The sequence below is a fragment of the Juglans regia genome, chromosome 1 (assembly GCF_001411555.2).
Source record: "Juglans regia cultivar Chandler chromosome 1, Walnut 2.0, whole genome shotgun sequence".
Lineage (NCBI taxonomy): Eukaryota > Viridiplantae > Streptophyta > Magnoliopsida > Fagales > Juglandaceae > Juglans > Juglans regia.
The window spans coordinates 38,746,538-38,769,047 of NC_049901.1; the positions used below are offsets into that span (position 1 = coordinate 38,746,538).

The window sequence follows — 22,510 nt, forward strand, 5'->3', positions numbered from 1 at the left end:
CAGATCGGAGTTAGGGATGGATGGTTTAGGTTGCTGGGAGGTTGATAGTGATGTGTTGAAAAAATGGTAGCTGGTGGTGGTGCGATGGCAGCACGGGAACACAAAGAAGGTCATGGCATAGAGAGGCGCATGGGGACAAACGTCGGCAAGAGAGGAGATGAAATTAGAGTTGGATGGTCGCCGGCTGAAGGGGAAGAGAAGGAAAGGGGCAGTGACGGCAATGGGTGGCACATGGCGGTGTTGAGGGAGGAAGAAGAAAATGCATGGGGAGAGGGAGAGTGGGGCTCGTGCGCGATGGAGGAAGCAAGGGAGGAAGGAAGAAAAAGAAGAAAAAGAAAGAAGAAAAAAAGGAAAGAGAAAAAGAAAAGAGGAAAAAGAAAAAATGGAATGAAAGAAATAGGTCCAATCCTCACAACTTGGGTCACAAAATAATTCAATGAAAATTATTTCAAAACAATAAATTTGAATAAAATAATTTAAATACAAAGACTAAGTAAAATAAAATAATTAAATCTAATAACATAATAATTTTAAAACCCACAAACAACTAATTTAAATTAAAGAACAATTTAAATACAAAACAATATTTAATATTAAGAAAGCACATCAAAATAGATTTCACAACTTAAAAATCATGAAACAAACCAACGAGAAACCCAATAAATTTTAAAACAAGAGAATCAATATTTAAATTAATTAAAATAATCATTTAGTTAAAATACACTAAAATATGTGGTATCACAGGATCATTTGTAGTACAAAAGAAATTCAAAGAGGATGATATTGAGCTCCTAAAGATCTAAGTTTATATTACTATCTTTCAAATCTCTTGCTACTTCTCTATAATTTTACAACAAAAATAAAATTAATCCAAAACTCTTAGTTGTTAATTTAATGAATAATACTGGGCTTACTGAGGATCTCACTGATTTTTTTTACTTAATAATTAAAGAAGCATTTTTTAATGAATTTGTGATTTTTATCTCTTTTTTTTTTAAATATTTAAAGGGTTTAAAAAATGTTTGAAAAACAATGGCCTTCTTGGTGGACATTCTCGGTATGTGTAGGAGCAGTCTAATTTAATATCTTAAATTTTGATTTTTAAACAATTTAATATTTTACATCGGGTAATGTGACATGCCTAAGAAGATGAACTAGAGTAAGTTAACCACAAAAAATTATATTTATCATCTCTATATGACACACCAAACATGATTTTTTTATTTTTTTCTTTTACTAAATATGTTGTATATGAATGATGAGTAAAAGAACTTAATTAGTTTAGGAGAAATAAAATAAAAAATAAAAAAATAAAAATAAAAATAATATATAGTATATGAAATAATGAATAGCAAAACTCGTTAACCACTAACGTACGCTCTCATGGGTGGTGACAAAACGCACCCACAGATGTGTACAACCACCCCAAAAGATTGTCTACATCATACAAGCAACTAGATCCATCTTGTGCAAGATGCTTTTGCAACTATCTTGTGCAAGGTACATTACTAACTAGATTATTATTTCTTTTAGAAATGAAAAGGTAATTTAAGGCAAAAGCATGATAAGGTTACAAAGCTGAAGGAAAATGAAATTCATTTTATTAGAAACATACTATTCACCTTTACAACAACAAATAAGATGATTCACGCATACTTAGGCCTAGTTTAGATGTTGAAATAATAAATTTGTAAATAATAGTAAAATACTTTAAGTTAAAATATTTTATTAAATTTTAAGAAAAAAAATTGAATAAAATATGATAAAGTTAAAATATTATTATAATATAATTTTTGTTTTGAAATTTAAAAAAGATGAATTTTTTTTTTTTTTTAGAAGTTTGAAAAAATTATAATGAGTAGATAATAATTATATGAAAAAATTTAAAATTTAAAATTAAATAATATTTAAACAAATAACATATGATAAGATGAGTTGAGAATGATATCTAAACTAGGAGCGTTAGAAATTCTCAAAATGTTTACAAAATGAACTATATAGGGATAATTGCGCTACAAATCTTCCCCTAAAATTCTGTTTGAATAAAAAAATAGTTTTATCTCTTTTTATTTCATAATTATAATTTTTTTAAATTTTTATATAAAATATAATAAATAATTTAAAATTTTTAAATTTTAAAATAATAATAATATTAAAAATAATATTTTAATAATATTTTATTTAAATTTAAATTTTTATCTAAAATCATCTCGAAACGGGCCTAAATGACATAAAGCGACGAGCTTTGCAACCTTGGCCATAGGTGCCCGTTTGAAAGAGGGGCCCATATCCTCTGCATTCAAAAAGTTTTGAGTTCTCCGCTCCCGTTGGATTTGAAATCTATCGAGGATTCGAGAGGGATGGAAAAGTACACTGAAACCCTTTGACTACAATGAATAACACTTCTCTGTATCTCCGTCTCTCTCACTTTACTCGCATTTGTTTATGTTTTAATCTTTTCTTGAAAAGTAGAAGAGGCTCCTTTATTTATATATAATGTCATCTTCCCGCATCCAGACACTGTTCTCTTCCTTCTTCGTCTCGTTTTGTTAGAACTTTTTCTTTGAAGCTTCTTGTTTTTACTTTAACTTTAAAGATTCTATCATATACAGCAGTGCTGTAGCTCAAGAGCTACTGTACAAGTTGTGGAGTTTGAGTGGAAGATGAGTGCTTCGAAGTTCATTAAATGTGTCACAGTTGGAGATGGAGCTGTTGGGAAGACCTGTATGCTCATTTGTTACACCAGCAACAAGTTCCCCACTGTAAGTCTTTCATTACCAATCCGACTAAAAACCCTTCCGTTTCTTATTTTGTTCCATTTATGGCCATTTCATGAGGTTTCTGCTCGTGGGCCTTTCCCTCCTCAACCGGTCCTTAATAAAAGTGAGTTAAACAAAGCATAAATATATGGAAAAATTCACTTCTCTTTTAAGCTTGGTATATGTTTTTGTACAGCGAAAAATCTAGTTTGAATTGGGCGTGCTATTTTGAGCACTGCGCCAGGGATCTATCTCCACGTCTCTCTCAATCTTTGTGTTGACTTTTGACAGGATTATATACCCACAGTGTTTGACAATTTCAGTGCCAATGTGGCCGTGGATGGGAACATTGTCAACCTGGGACTATGGGATACTGCAGGTATTAGTTTGCCCAATAGACAAGCTTCAACTACAATTGCTCGCTTTAGAGTTTGATGTTATGATTTTAATCGGTGACTTATTGTTGATACTCTTTGCCCTCTGGTTTGAAGGCCAGGAAGATTATAGCAGGTTAAGGCCACTGAGTTACAGAGGTGCAGACATATTTGTTTTAGCATTCTCATTAATCAGTAGGGCAAGCTATGAAAATGTCCTTAAGAAGGTAATGACTTGAATGCGGTTCCCTTTGTCACTTTATCCTGTTTTTACTTTTTCTCTTTTTCCCTTTTCCTTTATTGTTGCAATTTTAGATCAGGTTTGGAAAAAAGTAGGCCATTAAATGCTTTTGATTAAAGCCACGAAGTTGTTTTTTCCCCCTTCATTGACATAGATACTTGTACTCTTTAAATTTGATCTCCATGATCTTTCAAGGAAGTCATCATTGGTTTATTGTCTGTGAGTGTGGTGCTTTTGCTTCTAATGTTTATAGATTCAGTATAACAGTAACTGAAGTTATCCATTTGTTGTTTTTTCCCTCAGTGGATGCCTGAACTTCGAAGATTTGCACCCAGTGTTCCAATTGTTCTTGTTGGAACAAAGTTGGGTAGGCATCTTCACATTTTCATATCGAGCATACTTTGGTATCATTGTATAGAGATGTTGCGGATAACATTGAGCTTATCATTATTTTTATATATTATAGATCTTCGTGAGGATGGTAGGTTTTTAGCTGATCATATGGGATCTAATGTCATTACCTCGGTTCAGGTCAGCATTGTTTATCTTTTTAAAATTAAAATCATATATACGCAGAAAATTTTATCTATCTTGCATAAGATTAGCTAATTCGGCAAAATATGCAGGGAGAGGAACTGAGGAAACAAATTGGTGCAGCAGCTTATATAGAGTGCAGCTCTAAGACTCAACAGGTAGGTTGTCAGTCCATTTCCAGTGCTTTCTGAATAGTTCTCTTGTAGAATATTTTGATTTGCTAAGACTACTAGACAATGACAAGGACTTCCATCTAATTATTTAGAATGTCAAAGCTGTATTTGATACTGCAATTAAGGTTGTTCTTCAACCACCAAGGAGGAAGGAGATGGCAAGGAAGAAAAGGCACAGAAGGTCTGGCTGCACAATTGCGTAAGTACATTTTTCCCTTGTTCTATTGTATTTCTGTCTTACCTCAGAAAGAGAGAAGTGGTAGGTTAGCATTTTCTGATAGTAGGTTCTTCAGTTGTTTAGGAGATGACACTAAATTTTTACTTGAGAGGTGTCCTAATTGGTGTCTACAACCTAATGGCTTTTGTATAGAGAATGATGTGAGGATGTCATGTACATTCTAAGAGTGTTGAATGCTCAAATAGCTCTGCCCAGATAAGGGAAAAAAAATTCAAATGACTGCAATTCATGGTTAAAGTAACACTCCTTTTTCCCCCTCTACCAATGCCTTGTAGGTAGATGGGACTAAAACTTCTTGTGAGAAAGCTGAAGTCCGTGAGTGTTAAAGAAAGGCCTAATAAGAATAAGAAATCAGTAGAGAGAATTTGTACCAAGTATTACACTACATGTTTTTATCATAAATTATATGCTTGTATATTTCCCCAAGGGGAACCAGGCAAAGAATTTGATCGCATATCTCAATCGTGGCAAATCAGGAAAATGATTGTTCAAAATCCTAGTAATAATGTCATGAAAACAATTAGCTTATAGTCCCTTATTTTGGGTAGTAGGACTTTGATATGGTTGTTCTTTCAAACCAGGAAGTCTCAGGCTCCAGCTTATTAAATACAGTTACATGCTATGTGATTATGATCAATTTATTGGATGGTTTTATGGACAAAAATCTTCTCTTTCTCTGCTCCCATTAAACTAATCATGAAGGTTATATGCTTCTTTAAGAAGCAAGACCATGTGATGTGTTTACTTGTGGAACCTCTCCATAATCATCAATCTTGCAAAAGTAAAAGGTATTTTATATCATAATTATGGATTTGCTACATGGCCTCAATGAATCACCCCCCTATACAGATTCAAATTCTCTCTCGAGCCTATCACTAGGATGTGCTGGACTACTTTGTATCATTAAATTTGCATATTTCTTTAACTTCAGGACTATTGTCTGTGGAGGCTGCGCTGCTAGGACATATTGAAACAGCAGTGGAATGATAACCACTTTCAACATGCAATTATGGTGAAGATGCTTTTTTATGCTGATTGCTCAGCCGATCTCTAAATTGGCTAATGTGTGTACTTTAGTTTCAGAGACATAGTTTGAGCTAAGAAATATTTAACTTCACTTCAGAAGTTGGCTAGAATAGAAGTGGGATGGAATTGTTGATTCTCTCATGTATTGTTACTAGGCAAATTTTGTTCAGACTGGTTGTTGCTAAAGTGAGTGCTGCTTGGTATGTATTAATACCATAAAACTGTTATCCACCTTTCTTTTAAGCTGAAAGAAAAATCTCCGTCCACCTTTCCTGGAAGTTTATCAATTGTCTTCAACGATGAACAGTGAGCTCCGGCCAGATCAAGAAATTTACAAGGGCATTTTACAAAAAAATTTAAAAAAATAATGTAGGGAGTGACAGCTCAGATGAGGGGTGACTCTCTAATGCATCATCCCCCTTTCCATCTTTCCTTGTTTTTTTTCACTTGTTTTCTCCCAATCTTCTTCCTTTCTCTCATGGACTTGGGCAGATTTTAAACATTCTGCCCGCCATGCTCCCTACCAGTAGAATTGTCGTCCTTTGCACTACTATTGCCAATCATCTGCTGCCCCAAACCGTTGGCTCATGGTTGTGTCTGCCATAAGCCCCTGAAGTAATGGTTTTTGGACCTCCTTTTATCCAACTTTTTAAAACTAATTGTCCCTAATCAGTGGCAGAACCAAGATTTTAACTAAAACAAAAAATAGCTAAAAATAAATTGATGACACTAGTAAATTTTTCCTCTAGAGATCATATTTGTATTAAGAAAACATTGCATAATTGCTTTATAAGTAATCCTATAAAAAAACATATGTATGATAATGAAGTACAAGGTTTTGTAGGTCTTGACACTAGTGGCAGTGTTCTTATTTTGGGTAAGGGATGTTTTAATGAGTTGATGAATGAATTGCTAGGATGTGTTTGAATGTTGGAAACTTGGAACTGACTCTAATTAGTCTTCGACTCATCTTCCTGCCTTGTTATCTTCCTTTATTACTCTTTCTTTCCTCCTTTTTTCCGAAAGTTAAAACCTGATCTAAGGTCGTTTGCCCACCCACAACCACCATGCTCCTTTTCTATAGTTGACTGTCTATCGATCCATGACTCTCCACTCCACCGTTGGATCTACATTTCATCATGCACATGTGGACCATGCACCGCCATTATAGTGGTGCTTAAGACCCACAATTTTCAAAAGTAAGTAAGAGTAATGTTAGGTATAGGTCTCAAATAAATAAGTTTCACGCAGTCTCTTTGTAAAAGGTGAGTCCTACTAAAAAATTAGATGCAGATGCCCACTAGACTGTTTTGCTTCAAGCATCCACTTTTTTGTAAATGAGATTGCGTAGGATTTGTCTATTTGAAACTTATACGAATCTTTTTTTTTTTTTTTTGTGAGATTCTCTAAAATAGGTGAAGTTCAGTATATCATTATCAGTATCACAACCTTTTGATGAAATTGCACCACAACCCACTTTTTATGGCTGTCCTTTCCTCGGCTTGGCAAAGGAAGATGCAATTCTATTTATTCTAAATGACATGTCATTATATTGTGGCAGAAATTCGAAGCCCAAGCACCAAGCTTTCTCTATTATGACTTAATTCAATGCATCCTCATAATTCCCAAGAGAGAACTTGATGCAAAATCATTCAACAAAGTAAAGAATTCCTCCCTTGAATAACGCATCAAAAGCAGTACATGACCACCCTCTTCAATTTTTATTTATTTATTTAGAAGCAATTCCAAGTGGTTTTCATAATCGGAAAATTCCAAGTGGTTTTCATGGAAATTTCAACACTATCTCAGTCTTACTTTAATCGACAAGATATATAGTCAAAAGAAACAACCAACCGCATGAGAAATGAGACAATTGGATGAAACATAATGACAAGTAAACATCTTTGCAATCTTTTTCTACCTCCAGAATCAATTTAATGATGCTGGTCCCATCACTGATATATGCATATATGCCATCCATCTACTGCTTATGCTTACTGGTTTCTGTGGCTTCTTTCCACTGTCGAGCTCATGTCCAATGGAGTACCATGTGTATTGTTTACATGCATTAATTGCTCTTTTGCTCTGTTTTTGTTGCAAAATAATTAATGTCTTAAGTGGGTTCAGTGCACTGTGCCATGTGCAAGTATAATCTGCAAATGACCCACCCATAAAACGTTGTCAAGGGTGTGTGATTGATTAAAGTCCGTTGCAATAATTGTTTCTCTTTTTCTTTTTAATTATTATTATTTGTTGGCAGATAATAATTATTATTATGAATAATTAGTGCCCAAACCTCAACAAAGGGGGAAATGGCTCTAATTAATTGGGCTAATTTTTTTGTTTCTTGGCTTGACTGTGACATGAAGAAATGGTCACCATAAGAGTGATTTTTGAGACCGTTCATAGTCGGACTACTTTGAGAGGTTTATAACTTGTTGGTAATAGTCTAATAGTACGGTTTAGAACTGATTTTCATTCAACTTTAGCCTCATGTTTTTGGTGGAAGAAATGTAAAGCAGTTGGTAAAAAGGGAGATCGAGATCAAGATCCAAAGGTGGAGCCTAGGGCTGTAATCGAGCCAAGCCAGTCTTTGGCTTGCCAAGCTCGACTCGACTCGACTCAAAATACTTGAGTTTGAGCTTGAGCCCGAGCCCGAGATTTTTTTTTTTTTATTCTTTGTTTGAGCTCGACTCAATAAGTTAAACTCTCAACTCAAACTCGAGCTCTAACTCGTCCCACAAATGAGTTCGAGTCGAGCAGAGCTCGAGTTCGAGCTTGAATTACTTCTTTTATTTGTTTAATAAAATTTAATAATTAATAAAATAAATAAAATAAAAGATCTAATATTGAATTTATACAACTAACAAGTAGAACCTCTATTAAATTATAAAGTTTTAAAAAATTTATAAATAATTAATATCTTGGAAATCCCATTGAAGGATGTTTTTGATCATGTTGCATCATCGATTCTAAGCCCTCCTTAAAGGATCCAGGAAATCTGCCTATAAATTTTGCAACTTCTAGCTATGAAGAACTAGACCTTTGTAGTTTGTTCTAAAAATTATTTCAGTACTGCTACAAGCAGGTAGAAGTTGTGCATATATGTGCACGATATTGACGTGGCATTTTGCCGCATTAGTTTTGATTATTAAGAAAAATAGAAGAAGAAGATGAACGCCAGAAGAAGAAAGGGAAAACACCCAGTGGTTTCATTTCTCATATCTCTTCTGCTCTTTTGTCTCTAGAGTGATTTCGTTAGTTGGTCGTCTATCTTGGTTGGTCGTTTGGTCGTCTCTCTCAATGTATCTAATTGCCCTTGCATTTTGAACAAAACCCTAAAGGGTTCTTGTTAAAAAAAAAAAAAGAATCAATCGCTTCTGGATTGATCTTACCCATTAGTGCTCGCTAGCACTCGTTCATATATGATTTTACTGGAAAACTAGATAGCTCAACGCTTTTTTTTCTTGACGTCAGCAGTTTTCTTATGTTTCTATATGTTGTGGCATATTTGGTGTTACATGAAAACATGTGAAGAATTTTGTTTTCTTTGACAAATTTATGGAATCGATTCAAGGAGCTTCTAACGTGATGTTTGGATTATGTTTGCGCGATTGATTCTATGATTTTAGACTTGGGAGTAGATTTGGTGATGAAAACTTTGGGCTTTGAATTAAGAAGGGAGAATTATGGAGTTCTAAGTAGATTGTTTGGGGAGCTTTCGATGGTTAAAGTTTTGATTTTGGGATTGTTTTAGGGTATAGGGTTAGGTCTTTATATGTGGGTAATGTTCAGTTTGAGTTATTGTTAAGAGGGGGATGATCAATTTGAGGATTTGAGAATGTTGAGTGAATTGAATTGGGAAGGAGACTGATGCTTGGAGGTAACGAAAGATCATTTGGGGATGAGTTCAAGAAAGAGATAGTACTGTTGCTCCAAGATAGGACTGTTGCGCCAAGATAGGACTGTTGCGCCATGAGCAACATAGTCGGGAAGATGCTGATGATCTCGAATGTGAGCTTAATATGTATAGAAGTGGGTCTGTTCCTCCAACGGTGGAGAGTTCATTGAGTGTCGTTGGTGGGTTGTTTGGCGGTGGTGGTGGTGGTGGTAGTGCTGGCTGCAGTGGTGGAGGCAGTAGCACCTTTTCAGATTTTTTGGAAGTAAGAATGGAAATGGGTTTGCGTCTGAGGAAGAGGAGGGAAGGAATTAGAAATGCACCGTTTAGACTGCTGAAGGAGGAAAGGCATTCAGACTCAACTCGAAACACACTGTTTCATTTAATCCAAACGGTGCGTTTCAACTCCATGTAGGACACCGTCTGCAAGGCCTTTGTCAAAACCCCAAGTTTTGTAGCCCACAGCTAAGCTGCCAACCATGCCATGAAAGCCTTGATGGGCCCATGACTGATGCCCCTACATTGTCACTGACAAGGCTAGACAGCCTTACTGCCCATGCCTCGACACTGCCGCTAACATGCCCTAAGGGCCAGACCAAAACATTGTTGCTGATAAGCCTTGACAACCCCTTGAAACTGTCACTACCATGCCTTAACAACCCTACAGCAGCCCCACAGGCATGCCATAACCCTTGCCATGACATACCTAGGACGGCTCCACAGGCATGCCATGAAATACCCAGGACAGCCACGCAGGCATGGCTGCTCAGGCTAGCAGCGTGCGCAGCAGCCCAACAGCGAGCGCACACACCAAGCGCCCAGGCACCTTGCCTGGGCCATACCACCCAAACTAGCCAAGTAGTGCGTGCAGCCCCAGCAAGCAGGCTAGCACTCATGCCATGCCCATGCCTGAACTATGCCAACCACACGCTAGCAGCCATACCAACCATGCCCATGTGCCATGCCATGGGCCAGCCTAGGCCACCAAGGGCCTACATATGACACAAGCCATCATGGGTCCTACCCAATACCTATTTTACAAGGGGGTCTTTTAGTATTTTCCACTTATGTTATTGCTTTAAATATGACATTTAGACATTTCATTTACATCTTTTGACAAATTCCTTTGTAGACAATTTATTTGTTTTTGAGATCACTTTTGGTGTTTTTGCACTTATGCTACTTAGGTGCAATTCGTGAATCCTAAGAAGAGGATCATCACCTTGCAATTCGTGAATAGTTGTTGATTCATTTATCTATCTTTTGCATATTTTCCATTCTCTATTCAATATCCAAAGTATCCGTAGTTTGTTCTTATATTTTCTAATTTGTTCATATATTTTCTTGTGTTTTCTTACTTTACAAACACAGTTTAAGCCTCCATCTTTCCGATCCCATATTTTCCATAATTTCCACTTTCCAATGTTAGCCACCCTTCATCCAAATTAGCCCTAGTTGAAACCCTAGAGTCCCACAAGAAAATTCCTACATTTTAGGAATCTTCATCTCATCTTCTAAATCTAATCTCTAGAATCACTCAATCCCTAGAATCACTCAATCCTACCAAATTCTTCATCATCTTGCCATATCCAAATCCTATATTCTATCTCCAAATTCCTAAATTTTGAGAACAACTTTAGACTCATTCAAACACAACCAAATCCTCATTTCCAAGCCTTAGCCGAATTCCCATCATCCCTAAATTGTCTCCAATAATTTAGGAGTCCTAGCCTCACTCATCCTACACACCAACCCTAATCCAACTCCTCCTAATTTCATAATCCTCCTTAGCTACTACCCAAACCCTAGCCTAACTTCACCATACCAACCCTAAACATCACCCAAGTGGCGCCAACACCAAGAACCATCATCAAGTTGTTCCACATTGCATCAAACACACAAATTCATCACTTAGATCACCCTCAATTGATCATCATCATCAATTCTACCACTAAACATCATACCTTCATCAACCTAGAGATCCTCCATTGCATCAATTCGTTCAAGGCCAATCAACTTAGCAAGAATCATTCAGTCATCACAAGGCAAGACAAGTTAGCAAACCCTAATGTTTAGGGACTAGACCGAGGTCTCTAATAGCCTTCCCTCGTGTGCCTGCATTTAGAGTTTTTCAAATTATTTTAATTTTATATTTTTTAAATCAATTGATGTGGCACAACTGGTTGCACCACGGTTACGCAGGGCCGATTTTCCATAGAAGAACTCTTAAAAAAATACTTTGATGTAGAAATAATATAAAAAGTCATTTGATTTTTTAAAAATTATGACCATATCTTTGATAAAAATCAAATCTTATAATCAAATAACAATGAAAATTTTCTACGATACATAAGTGAAAAAATATCCTTTTAGAATAAGACCAAAGGGTAAAGTAGTAATTATCTAAAAGTTATATATATATATATATATATATATATTTACTCATTGACAGTTTTATTAAAATTGTAACTACATTTTGCATTATCCGAAAAAAGACGTTTTGAAAAAGCATGTTTTTCTTTTAATATTTTAACAACCAAACAATCTAATTTTATTATTAAAGAGTTTTTAAAATTATTTAAATATTTTTTAAAACCCTTAACACAACTCCAAATAGGTCCTAAAGTCGTAGTCCACTATCTAAATGAATGGAGAATATATAAAAATGATTTATGCAATGTATAAATTTTGAAAAAAGCTATATACAGTCGCCTGTTATAAGCGCAGGGCAAACGACAGCTGATGTGGCAAAAATAAAATACATACTGTTTAGTTTGACTCCCATTTCCCCACGAACTCTCCCTCTTTCTAGTTCCCAACGTGACATCTCGATGGCATAGGCGTATAAGAGGTGTTGGGGAGTTTGATCCTCTCGGCCATATTCTCACAGTGCACGACATACGGCGCTGTCAAAGAGGTGTTGGGGACCTCGATATCCTTGACGAGGCTGTAGACAAGGTTGGCTCGACGGGACTTGACGCAGGAGCGGAGGAAGGAGTCCAGTACCTCACGGCGGAGCATGGCGATGAACTCGTTTGTCGGAGGGTCTTCCCAAAGTCCTTGTTGTTTTGAGGACTGTAATCTCCGTACTGGTCGCATCTGAGTTCTTTGTTTAGTCTTTTTTTTTTTTAATTTATCTTTTGTTGGGTTTAAAAGGTAGTTAAGATTTGATTTTGGGCGCATGTGAGGTGACAAAGACAGAGTCTTAGCAATCATGTTTACGGAGGGTCTTGATAAAAATGGGCGTCGATGGGTTACAGAGGTCAGCTTCACTAACTCAATTTCCACTTTCTTTCTTCTCTTTTCCCTCTTCTGTGAATGCTCTTCTTTAGTTTTCTTAGTAAGTTTTGCTTCTTCATTTTGTGTTGTGATCTGGGCATGTTTTAGTTGGTTGTATCATTTGTCTTTCCAAAGTCACAATAAAAAAAAAAAAAAAAAAAATTAAATGACTGGCCTTCATTTCTCATCAGAAAGAAGTCCCATTCTCCAACTCCAATCTATGAAATCAGAGAGATCCCATTACCAACATTCGCATTGGTGGCGGCAGGGGGTTTGGACTGCCCCTCCAGCAAAGTTTAGAAGCAGGCATTTGCCCTCAAATGTCATTTGGTGTCTATGGCTATACTGGGTGATGTAGACGAGAGTAAGTCTAATTTTAACAATGATATGAGCACTGGTTCAGAGGAGGAGGTTTTTTTTTTGGAAAGCAAAATCAAAAGAATGTTGAAGTTTCAATTTTAACAAAAGTTCGCTTTCACATACAGAGCAAAACCACGCAATTACTATATGGCACTTTACAAAGACCAAGTGGCGAGACACATTATGCAACAAACACAATCTGTAAGATTTTTATCCCAGCTCCACTAGCATCTGCATAAGGAAGAGAATCATGGGCCACGTAGTCAATCTTGTACTTGTCAATAAATTCTTGTGTGATTACCCAAGTTGCATTGGGAATGACTTCATCCACCCACCTGCAACGACGAAGAGATTTATAGCGTTCGTCCTCTGTCGTAACAGTTTTTCCTTTATATTTATGGGTGATCTCATCACTGCAACATCCAACAAGCAGATGGGTGCTTGGGAACAATTTATTGGCTTGCTCAAGGGAGCGAGCGTGGCCAAAGTGGAAGAGATCGTAGATCCCATCAACATAGACTCGAACAGGAGGGTCCGGCACGAAACCTGAAAGCTAGACGAAACCGAAAGCTCTATTTTCTTTCTTATTTCGTGCGTTTTGTCTTTTTTTTTCCTGTTGACGTGACATCAGCGACTCCCCACCGCTTGCGCCAACCGACTGTACGTAGAAGAATTGATAAATTTCACATCCTTTTATTAGAAATGTAAGAGAAATATGACATTCATATGAAATAACAAACTTTTTCATACATTTTCACGTTTGATTCCACTTTTCTTAAAGGGAATACGTAAGGCGTACATCTCTTAAAACTATATTTGACATTATTTATTTATAAATATTTATCTCAAAATAATAATTAGAAAAAAAAATAAAAAATTATATAAAAATAAATTTATAAAATAAAATGATTTGATTTGATGATATTATAAAATTATGATAAATTAGGTAGAATGAATCATGTAAGATCGAGTTTACGAATATTTGGTCTTAGGTCCGTTTGGATTGAGAAGTGATCTCAATTCATATTATCATTATAATTTTTTTAAATTTTTATTCAAAATATAATAAATAATTTAATTTTTATAAATTAAAAAATTAATAATATTAAAAAATAATTCAGCACAGCAGCAGCTGTATTGCCCGTATATATCTATTTTTCCTAGCCTGTGTAATGCCGTTGCAATTGCTAATACTTTTCTAGTCAATTGCGGCAAGGTCTTATTCCGTTTGGATTGGCAGATAAATTAATAAAATAATATTCTAACAATTCGATCTAGACTATAAAATAAATCTTATTTATTTTTCTTATAATTATAAATATTTTATTATTATTATTATTATTATTATTATTATTTTATCAGATTTTACGCCCCTCTGGAATCCAAATGGAGACCTTTCCGCAATTGACTAGAAAGTATTAGCAATTGCAACGGCATTACACAGGCTAGGAAAAATAGATATATACGGGCAATACAGCTGCTGCTGTGCTGCACTCCCCAAACCGAAACCGTGGGCTCGCCCTAAACCCTCACTCGTAGAATGGAGTCCCACCAATCAACAAAGAGCTGGAGCATCCATACCCGACCCGAAATCATAGCCAAGTATGAAATCCTGGAGCGCGTTGGCTCCGGCGCCTACTCCGACGTCTACAGAGCCCGAAGGCTCTCCGACAACCTCGTCGTCGCTCTCAAAGAGGTCCACGACTACCAGTCAGCGTTCCGAGAAATCGAGGCCCTCCAGATCCTGCGCAATTGCCCAAACGTCGTCGTTCTGTACGAGTACTTCTGGCGGGAGGATGGGGACGATGACGCGGTGCTCGTTTTGGAGTACCTGAGGACGGACTTGGCCACAGTGGTCAAGGAGGCGAAGAGGGACGGTCGTGGGATTGGTGTCGGGGAGGTGAAGCGGTGGATGATCCAGATTCTCTGTGGACTGGACGCTTGCCACAGGAACATGATTGTGCATCGGGATTTGAAGCCCAGTAATTTGTTGGTTTCGGATGATGGGGTGCTCAAGCTCGCAGATTTTGGCCAGGTAATGTAAATGTAATTAAGGTGGTCAAAGAAGCGTGCTTTTTTATCGTTTGTTCGGTTGATGAGAAAGGAAAAGAAATGGGAGAGAAGAAATTGTCCTTTTTGCTTGATGGGTTTGGGCTGGTTTTGATCGAGATCTTAAATCTTTATATCTTTATCTAAATTCTAATGGGCTCGTGTCAAGTATTTAATTCTCTGAAGATGGTGTTAGGAACTTCAATTTTCTCTTGATGTGTTTTGAGTTTGGAACTCTTTTGAGATGGTGAATTAGGTTTGTTATTTTTATTTGTTATTTTATTTTTATAAGTAAGAATCTTTATTTTTTAGTTATTGTTATTGTTATTTTTTATCATTATGAAAGAGTTAAGACTGGAAAGGAGCCCCTTGTTAGTTGCCTTTTAATTAAAGAAAGCTTTGCACGTTGCTTCATTGCATTTCAAGAAATGGCTTTGCGCATTATGGTGAATCAATGACAATTGGTTTCTACAAGCACTGGCTGAAAAGGATTGGACTTGTGGTGGTAGTCATTATAATTTAGATTTAACAATTACAATTTCACCGTTGCAGTTTGAGGTCCAATTTTCCAAAATGAGAATGATGTTTGCACAAGAATTATTCTTTTTTTCTCTTTCTCGAAGAGTTATTATAGATGTAGGGGATAGTATGGGGGATGGGGTTTCATGCTCATTTACATCGTGATTCCTTGGTTTTTTGTGGAGTTTTGAGTCTGTTGCTTATCCCTCAGTTTGAGGGTTCAAACATTTTAGTTCCAACAGGACACTATGTTGAAACTTTTTTTTTTTTTGATAATAAACTGATCTCATTAATCAAACCAACCACATACAAGATGAAGCAGTATTACAAGTGGGAAAGACATGATCAATGCCTCATTTCCTCAGTAACCACCTGAAGAATACAAGGGGGGCATGTTTCAATGTCATAAAGATCTTCAGTGCATTCAAGGGCCGCTTGGGCAAGCTTGTGAGCTGCCATGTTAGCCTCCCGATACACATGAGAGATAGACCAATCGGCAGCTGGGATTAGAGCAGCTTTGGCATCTGATATGAGGCAACCACCTAAGCTCCAGTTAGAACAGCCTTGGATCACTTGGTCCACGACCTGTTTTGAATCTCCCTCCAAACCGAATTGCCTTATTCCAATTTCCTTACAAAAAACACAAGCCAGAACAAGCCCATATGCTTCAGCATCAAAAGCATTGCCTCTCAAAGGTCTGTTAGCACGAAGTGCACCTATCACCAGCCCTTGATGATCTCTGATTAGGACGCCAATGCCAATCCTTCCTAGACTTGATTGCACAGCTGCATCCCAATTCACTTTAAAACCACCTACTGCAGGCTTTGTCCATCTGTGAACTCTTGCCATGTTCTCATGGTTAGCATCAACCTCCTTCTGGAAAGCCTCTTCATGCAGAGACAATTCTGCCCTGGCCTGGCCAATGACTTCTTGAGGGTGTTTAAAAACTTTCCCATGTAAGACATCATTTCTTCTCGCCCATATCATTCTCATTGTTGCAGCCACCTCATTTAGATCCCCTGGTTCAAGCTTGCCAATCAATTTTGCCCAGATATTAAACACCAAGTCACTGTGAAAAGAAGCTTTTTGCACTTTCTTTGGGCCTTGACACCACACATCTTGGGCACTGCTGCATCCCCATAAAGCATGGCCAGAGGTTTCAGATTCCCTTTTGCATATTAAACAGATGCTGTCCTTAATCACCTTTCTTCTTTTCAGGTTAGCCATAGTGGGCAAGGCTTCACTGCATGCCCTCCAAATAAACATTTTGGTGGCAGGGGGAACCTTGAGTTTCCAAATGGACTTCCACACTTGGCAGTTCTCAGCTCTGCCAGAAGGTTCTCCTCCTTGCTCTCTCTCCAATTCTTTGCCAAGATAGTATCTACTTTTAACTGTGTAGCTGCCATTCGGGGAAAACTGCCATGTGAGTTTGTCTTCTCTATCTCCTAAGCTGATGGGAATTGCCATTATGCCCTCTATTTCCTGGTTAGAGAAAAGTTCAGATAGAATAGTTTCCTGCCATCTCTTCTGTTGAGGATCAATGATGTCACTGACTTTTTCACACCAGCAATCATCTTCTCGAGGGGTCAAGATCTTTTGTGTAGGTAGAGATGGTATCCATCTATCTTTCCAAATGTTAATCTTCTGTCCATTTCCAACCCTCCATATAAGGCCTTTTTTTAACAAACTTATTCCAGCATGAATTCCTCTCCATGCAAAAGAAGGCCCACCTCCCAGCTTAGCATCAAGCAAGTTTCCATTGTTGAAATACTTCTGCTTTAAAATTTGAGCCACTAGAGATGTAGGATTTTGGAGGATCCTCCACCCCTGTTTGGATAGCAGAGCAATATTGAAGCATCTCAGGTCTCGGAACCCAAGCCCTCCCATATCCTTCCTGCCACTAAGCTTCTCCCAGTTGACCCACTGGATTTTTGAAAAATCTTCATTGAAACCCCACCAAAACTTCCTTAGTATCTGGTTTAGCTTCCTAGAGATAGAAGCTGGTAGAAGGAACATCCCCATAGCATATGTGGGGATAGCTTGGAGCACAGCTTTGAGTAGTATCTCCTTTCCTGCTGCAGAGAGGAATTTGGTTCTCCAATTTGTGACCCGAGACCAAGTTCTATCAACTAGGGAGTGGAAGGATGCTATCTTCTTTCTACCCACCAATGAAGGTAAGCCCAGGTATTTCTCAAAGCAAGAGGTGGATTGGACACCTGCAAGTTGCATGATCAGCTGTTGGGTCATCAAGGCAGTATTCTTGCTGAAGTAAATGGCAGACTTATCCTTGTTAAGAACCTGACCTGAACCTTTCTCATATAACTCGAGGATGTTAAGAACACAATTAATTTCCTCAAGCGTAGCTTGGCAGAACAGTAGGCTATCATCAGCAAAAAAGAGATGGTTTACTTTAACAGGACCTCTACCAATTGTCACAGGAGTTATACTGCCACTTGTCTCAGCATGTTTGAGGAGGGAAGAGAGGGCTTCTGCACAAAGAATAAATAAGTAGGGTGACATGGGATCACCTTGTCTTAGGCCTCTCGAAGGTGTAAACTTTTTTTGAGGATCTCCATTAAGAAGAATAGAGTAAGAGACTGAAGTGAGACAAGCTTGAGTGATGTGGATCCAATGTGCAGGAAAATCCATTTTAACCAAGATGGCTTCAATGAATCTTCACTCTACCCTATCATAGGCCTTGCTTATGTCCAGTTTTAGAGCCAAGAAACCTTTCTTCCCTTTCATTCTAGAGTTCATAGAGTGAAGGACCTCATAAGCAATCAAGGTGTTATCAGATATGAGCCTTCCAGGGATAAAGGCACTCTGATTTGGGGCGATAATATGTGGCAGTATATGCTTAAGTCTATTTGCCATGGTTTTAGACACAACCTTGTATAAGACATTGCAAAGGCTTATAGGTCTGTAATCCACTACTCTTTTGGGGTTCTGAACTTTGGGTATGAGAGTAATAAAAGTGTCATAAACCTCATTGAGGGTGCCCCCATGATTAAGAAAGCCAAGAGCAAAATTACAGACTTGATCCCCCACTACCTCCCAGTTCTTTTGGTAGAATTGGGCAGGGAACCCATCAGGGCCTGGAGACCCCAAGGGATTCATTTGAAAAACAGCTGCAGTGATCTCCTCCCTAGTGAAAGGGTTTAAAAGCCAAGCCTTCTTAACACTGTCTAATTTGGTGTCCATTGCAAGCAGACATTGGTCTATAGAACTAGGATTGGAAGTAGTGAAAAGAGAGGAGAAGAAGCTTGTGAATACCTCTCCGATTGCTAGCTGGTCAGTGACACACCTTCCTTGAGGATCTTCTATGCTTTTAACTGCATTGGTCTTCCTTCTCTGGCTTGCTTGCATGTGAAAAAACTGGGTATTTCTGTCCCCATGTTTAAGCCAGTGTTGCTTTGCCCTTTGTTTCCACTTGATATCGTTAGCTAAAATGGCAGAAACCACCTCCTCTTGGGTATGTTTCATAGCTGCCAAGTGCTCACCAGTACCAACATTCTGAAGATGCCCAATGAATTGTGTCCCATTTTTAATGATCTGGTCCTCTTGTTGCTTAATCTTTTGCCTCCAGGTCATGAGACCCTTTTGGCAGCACTCAAGCTGTGTCCTTAAGGATTTGGCCTGACCATCTGTTATACCAGCATTTAGCCATGCCTCTCTCACCACCTGCTGGCATTCTTCCTTTGTTTCCCATGCCATCTCATATCTAAAGCACCATCTCCTTTTCATCCTTCCCTGAGTGGTGTTGTGTAGACTAATTGACAAGGGAGAGTGATCAGAACTAATTGCAGGAAGTGCATTACAAACCCCATGACCATAAAGCTCATTCCATTCTTTATTTCCAAAGGCTCTATCAATTTTTTCTTTGGTAAAATCATTCCCACATCTGTTATTCGACCAAGTAAACCTTTGCCCATGAGAGTGTAAATCATTTAGACCACAAGCTTCCACAGCAATTCGAAAGTCCTCAATCTGTTTATAAGGTCTGGTTGCTCCACCAATCTTTTCATTCTGATGAAGGATCTCATTAAAGTCCCCAGCACATAGCCATGCTAAGGAGTTGGTGGGTTTGAGCATCTTCAGCAGATGCCAACTACTGCCTCTCTTTCTTGTATCAGGGTGTCCATAGAACCCCGTGAATTGCCATGTAGGTCCATCCTTTATCTCCTGGATCAGAGTACTAATATGCCATTTAGTATAATTAATGATGTTAACCCTCCACTCATCTTTCCAGAGTAGAGCAATCCCTCCACTAAATCCCATACAGTCCACAATAAAACACCCATCCATTTGCAGCAGCCTCCTAATTGCCTCCATTTTATTTCTTCTGCATTTAGTTTCCACTAGGAAAACCAAATTGGGAAACTTTTCCTTAGTCAGGTTCCTAAGGACCTTAACTGTCCGAGGGTTCCCAAGCCCTCGGCAGTTCCACACTAATATGCTCATTGATCATGGCAGGGCTGAAAGTCAGCCTCTGCCTTAGTCATGGGAGAATCTCTTGTATTGGGGCATCTCCTTGTCTTTTTTGAGCTAGGCTCCTGAAAGGTTAGGACTCTTTTGCACCCCCTCGCATACAGGTTCCTTGCATTGCATGCAGAACCATCAGTTGGGCTTTTATTACAATTGCCTTTTGTGTTGATCTCACTCTCCCGGGCTTTCCTTTTCCATTTCCTCATAGTTCTCATACCCTCAACCTTTGCCATTGGCATGATAGTGTCTTCACCAGGCGCTTGATCCAGCGCCATCTTTTTGTCATCATTTTGATTAAACAGGTATACACCATTAGTGGGAGCATCCATGCTGCCTATATTATTAATTTCCTTTGTACCCCTTTCCTCCCCTACTTCCTTCATATACTCATGGAGGCAATATGTCCCCGACATTAAGTTAACTGCAGAGGCCTCCCCCACGTGAGAAACCTGTGTCTCCTGAGGGCCACCATGTTCTAAGAAATTAGCCTCCTTCTGACCAAAGGTAGCCTTTATTGGGTCAGACAGTTGACTTACACCCTGGTTTCCAGCCAAAATCCCGATGCATGGATCCTCAGCAGTACCTTCTCCTCCTTTTCCTTCTGTAAGTGACTGATTGGTGCCTGTCTGAGGCCCTTCTTCCTTCTTTCTTGCTGACACCTTCTCCTTTTCACCTGCCACCTTTTCCACTATGTTGAAACTTATACGTTCTCGCATTTGGATGTAATTGGTACTAGTATATAATCTTTTGAATTAAGCTTTTGTTGTCATTTTGTCAAGGTCTGAAATGTTATTAGTTGACTCTGATTTCAGGCAAGGATACTCCTGTCCAATTTTCCAAAATGAGAATGATGTTTGCACAAGAAATATTCTTTTTTTCTTTTTCTCAAAGAGTTTTTATAGATGTAGGGGATAGTACGGGGGATGGGGTTTCATGCTCATTTACATCGTGATTCCTTGGTTTTTTGTGGAGTTTTGAGTCTGCTGCTTATCCCTCAGTTTGAGGGTTCAAACATTTTAGTTCAAACAGGACACTATGTTGGAACTTATACGATCTCACATTTGGATGTAATTGGTACTTGCTACAAGTATATAATCTTTTGAATGAAGTTTTTGTTGTCATTTTGTCAAGGTCTGAAATGTTATTAGTTGACTCTGATTTCAGGCAAGGATACTCCTGGAACCTGGATATGTTGCTGCCTACAACGGCCCAGCTCTTTACGAACAAAACCCTGTAAATCCAGAAAATACCTTTCGTCCACCTGAAGGTTTTACAGAAACACACAATTCATGCCAAGAGGCATATGAAATACAAGAGCAGGGAACTATAAGTAAAGAAGAATATTTTAGACAGTTAGATGAGGTCAAGGCTAAAAAGGCCGTAGATGAAACTGATAAGGAAACAAATTTTTATGATGGGAATGCATCTTGTCTTGCAACATGCTCGACGAGCGACATAGAGGATGATCCTTTCGAGAGTTCATATTCCTATGAGGCTGGAGAGGGTGGAGATAATAGACAAGGTTGTCTCACATCCTGTGTTGGAACTCGTTGGTTCAGAGCCCCCGAACTACTCTACGGATCCATAGACTATGGTTTAGAGATTGATCTATGGTCATTGGGTTGCATATTTGCCGAACTTTTTACTCTGGAGCCCCTTTTTCCGGGAACTGCTGATATTGATCAGCTCAGCAGAATTTTTAATGTCTTGGGAAACTTAACTGAGGAAGTATGGCCAGCTTGTTCTAAACTTCCTGACTATAACATGATTTCATTCAATAAGGTCGAGAATCCGATTGGTTTGGGAGCATGCATGCCCAACCTCTCTTCTGACGAAATCTCTCTGGTCAAAAGACTTGTCTGCTATGACCCATCTAGTAGAGCCACAGCAATGGAACTGCTCCGTGACAAGTTTTTCAGTGAAGAGCCTCTTCCGGTTCCCGTATCTGAGTTATGGGTTCCTTCGACCAGAAGTGGGCAAGATGAGGACACTCCTGGAGGATGGTATGAGTACGATGAAATGGGTTCAGATTCTGATTTTGAGGACTTTGGCCCTGTTAATGTTACCAGCACTAGTACTGGTTTTTCCATACAATTCCCTTGAGATCAAAGGGCAGTGAGGATTCTCTTGATTTATTCAATTATTTGGTGGTAATTTGTATAATTACATATTGGAAGATCATAATTTTGTTTTGACTATTGAAAGGTAACTTTGAAGTATATTGGACTGCTGAAAATATTGGGTAACTTTGAAGTATATTGGACTGCTGAAAATATTGCCTGTTTATGCAATACAGATTTTTTCTGCTCTTGCCTGTGAAATGTACATCGAGGATTGCAATGATATTTCTTTGTTCAAAATCTTGTGCAGCAGGTATTGAATGAAGGCACTTCGAATGCTTATATGCTCTGCTAGAATAAACAGGGAGGCACATGTGGCTTTCCCTACTAGAAAAAGGTCAGTTCTCTATCTCTGAATCTCCCAAAAAGGGTAATATACTTCGTACGCTTTTCTTTTTTATTTTATTTTTATAATTCTATTTTTTAAATAGAAGGCGATTATAAAAAATAAAAAA

At 38.1% G+C, this 22,510-nt stretch overlaps 2 protein-coding genes across 2 annotated transcripts; both read left to right on the forward strand.

Annotated features, from left to right (window-relative positions):
• Window positions 1-2,379: 2,379 nt before the first annotated feature.
• Window positions 2,380-5,595, forward strand: LOC108986802 (rac-like GTP-binding protein ARAC7). Its single transcript, XM_018959564.2, has 8 exons — window positions 2,380-2,762; window positions 3,051-3,138; window positions 3,251-3,360; window positions 3,678-3,741; window positions 3,841-3,905; window positions 4,001-4,066; window positions 4,174-4,280; window positions 5,251-5,595. Exons 1-8 carry the CDS (start codon window positions 2,664-2,666, stop codon window positions 5,288-5,290), a joined length of 639 nt encoding a protein of 212 aa, XP_018815109.1. The 5' UTR covers window positions 2,380-2,663; the 3' UTR covers window positions 5,291-5,595.
• Window positions 5,596-14,317: 8,722 nt separating this feature from the next.
• LOC108986820 (cyclin-dependent kinase F-1) lies at window positions 14,318-22,226 on the forward strand. The gene is made up of 2 exons (XM_018959584.2): window positions 14,318-14,917; window positions 21,100-22,226. The coding sequence occupies exons 1-2, from the start codon at window positions 14,423-14,425 to the stop codon at window positions 22,036-22,038; spliced, it is 1,434 nt and encodes a 477-aa protein (XP_018815129.1). The 5' UTR covers window positions 14,318-14,422; the 3' UTR covers window positions 22,039-22,226.
• The last annotated feature ends 284 nt before the right edge of the window (window positions 22,227-22,510 follow it).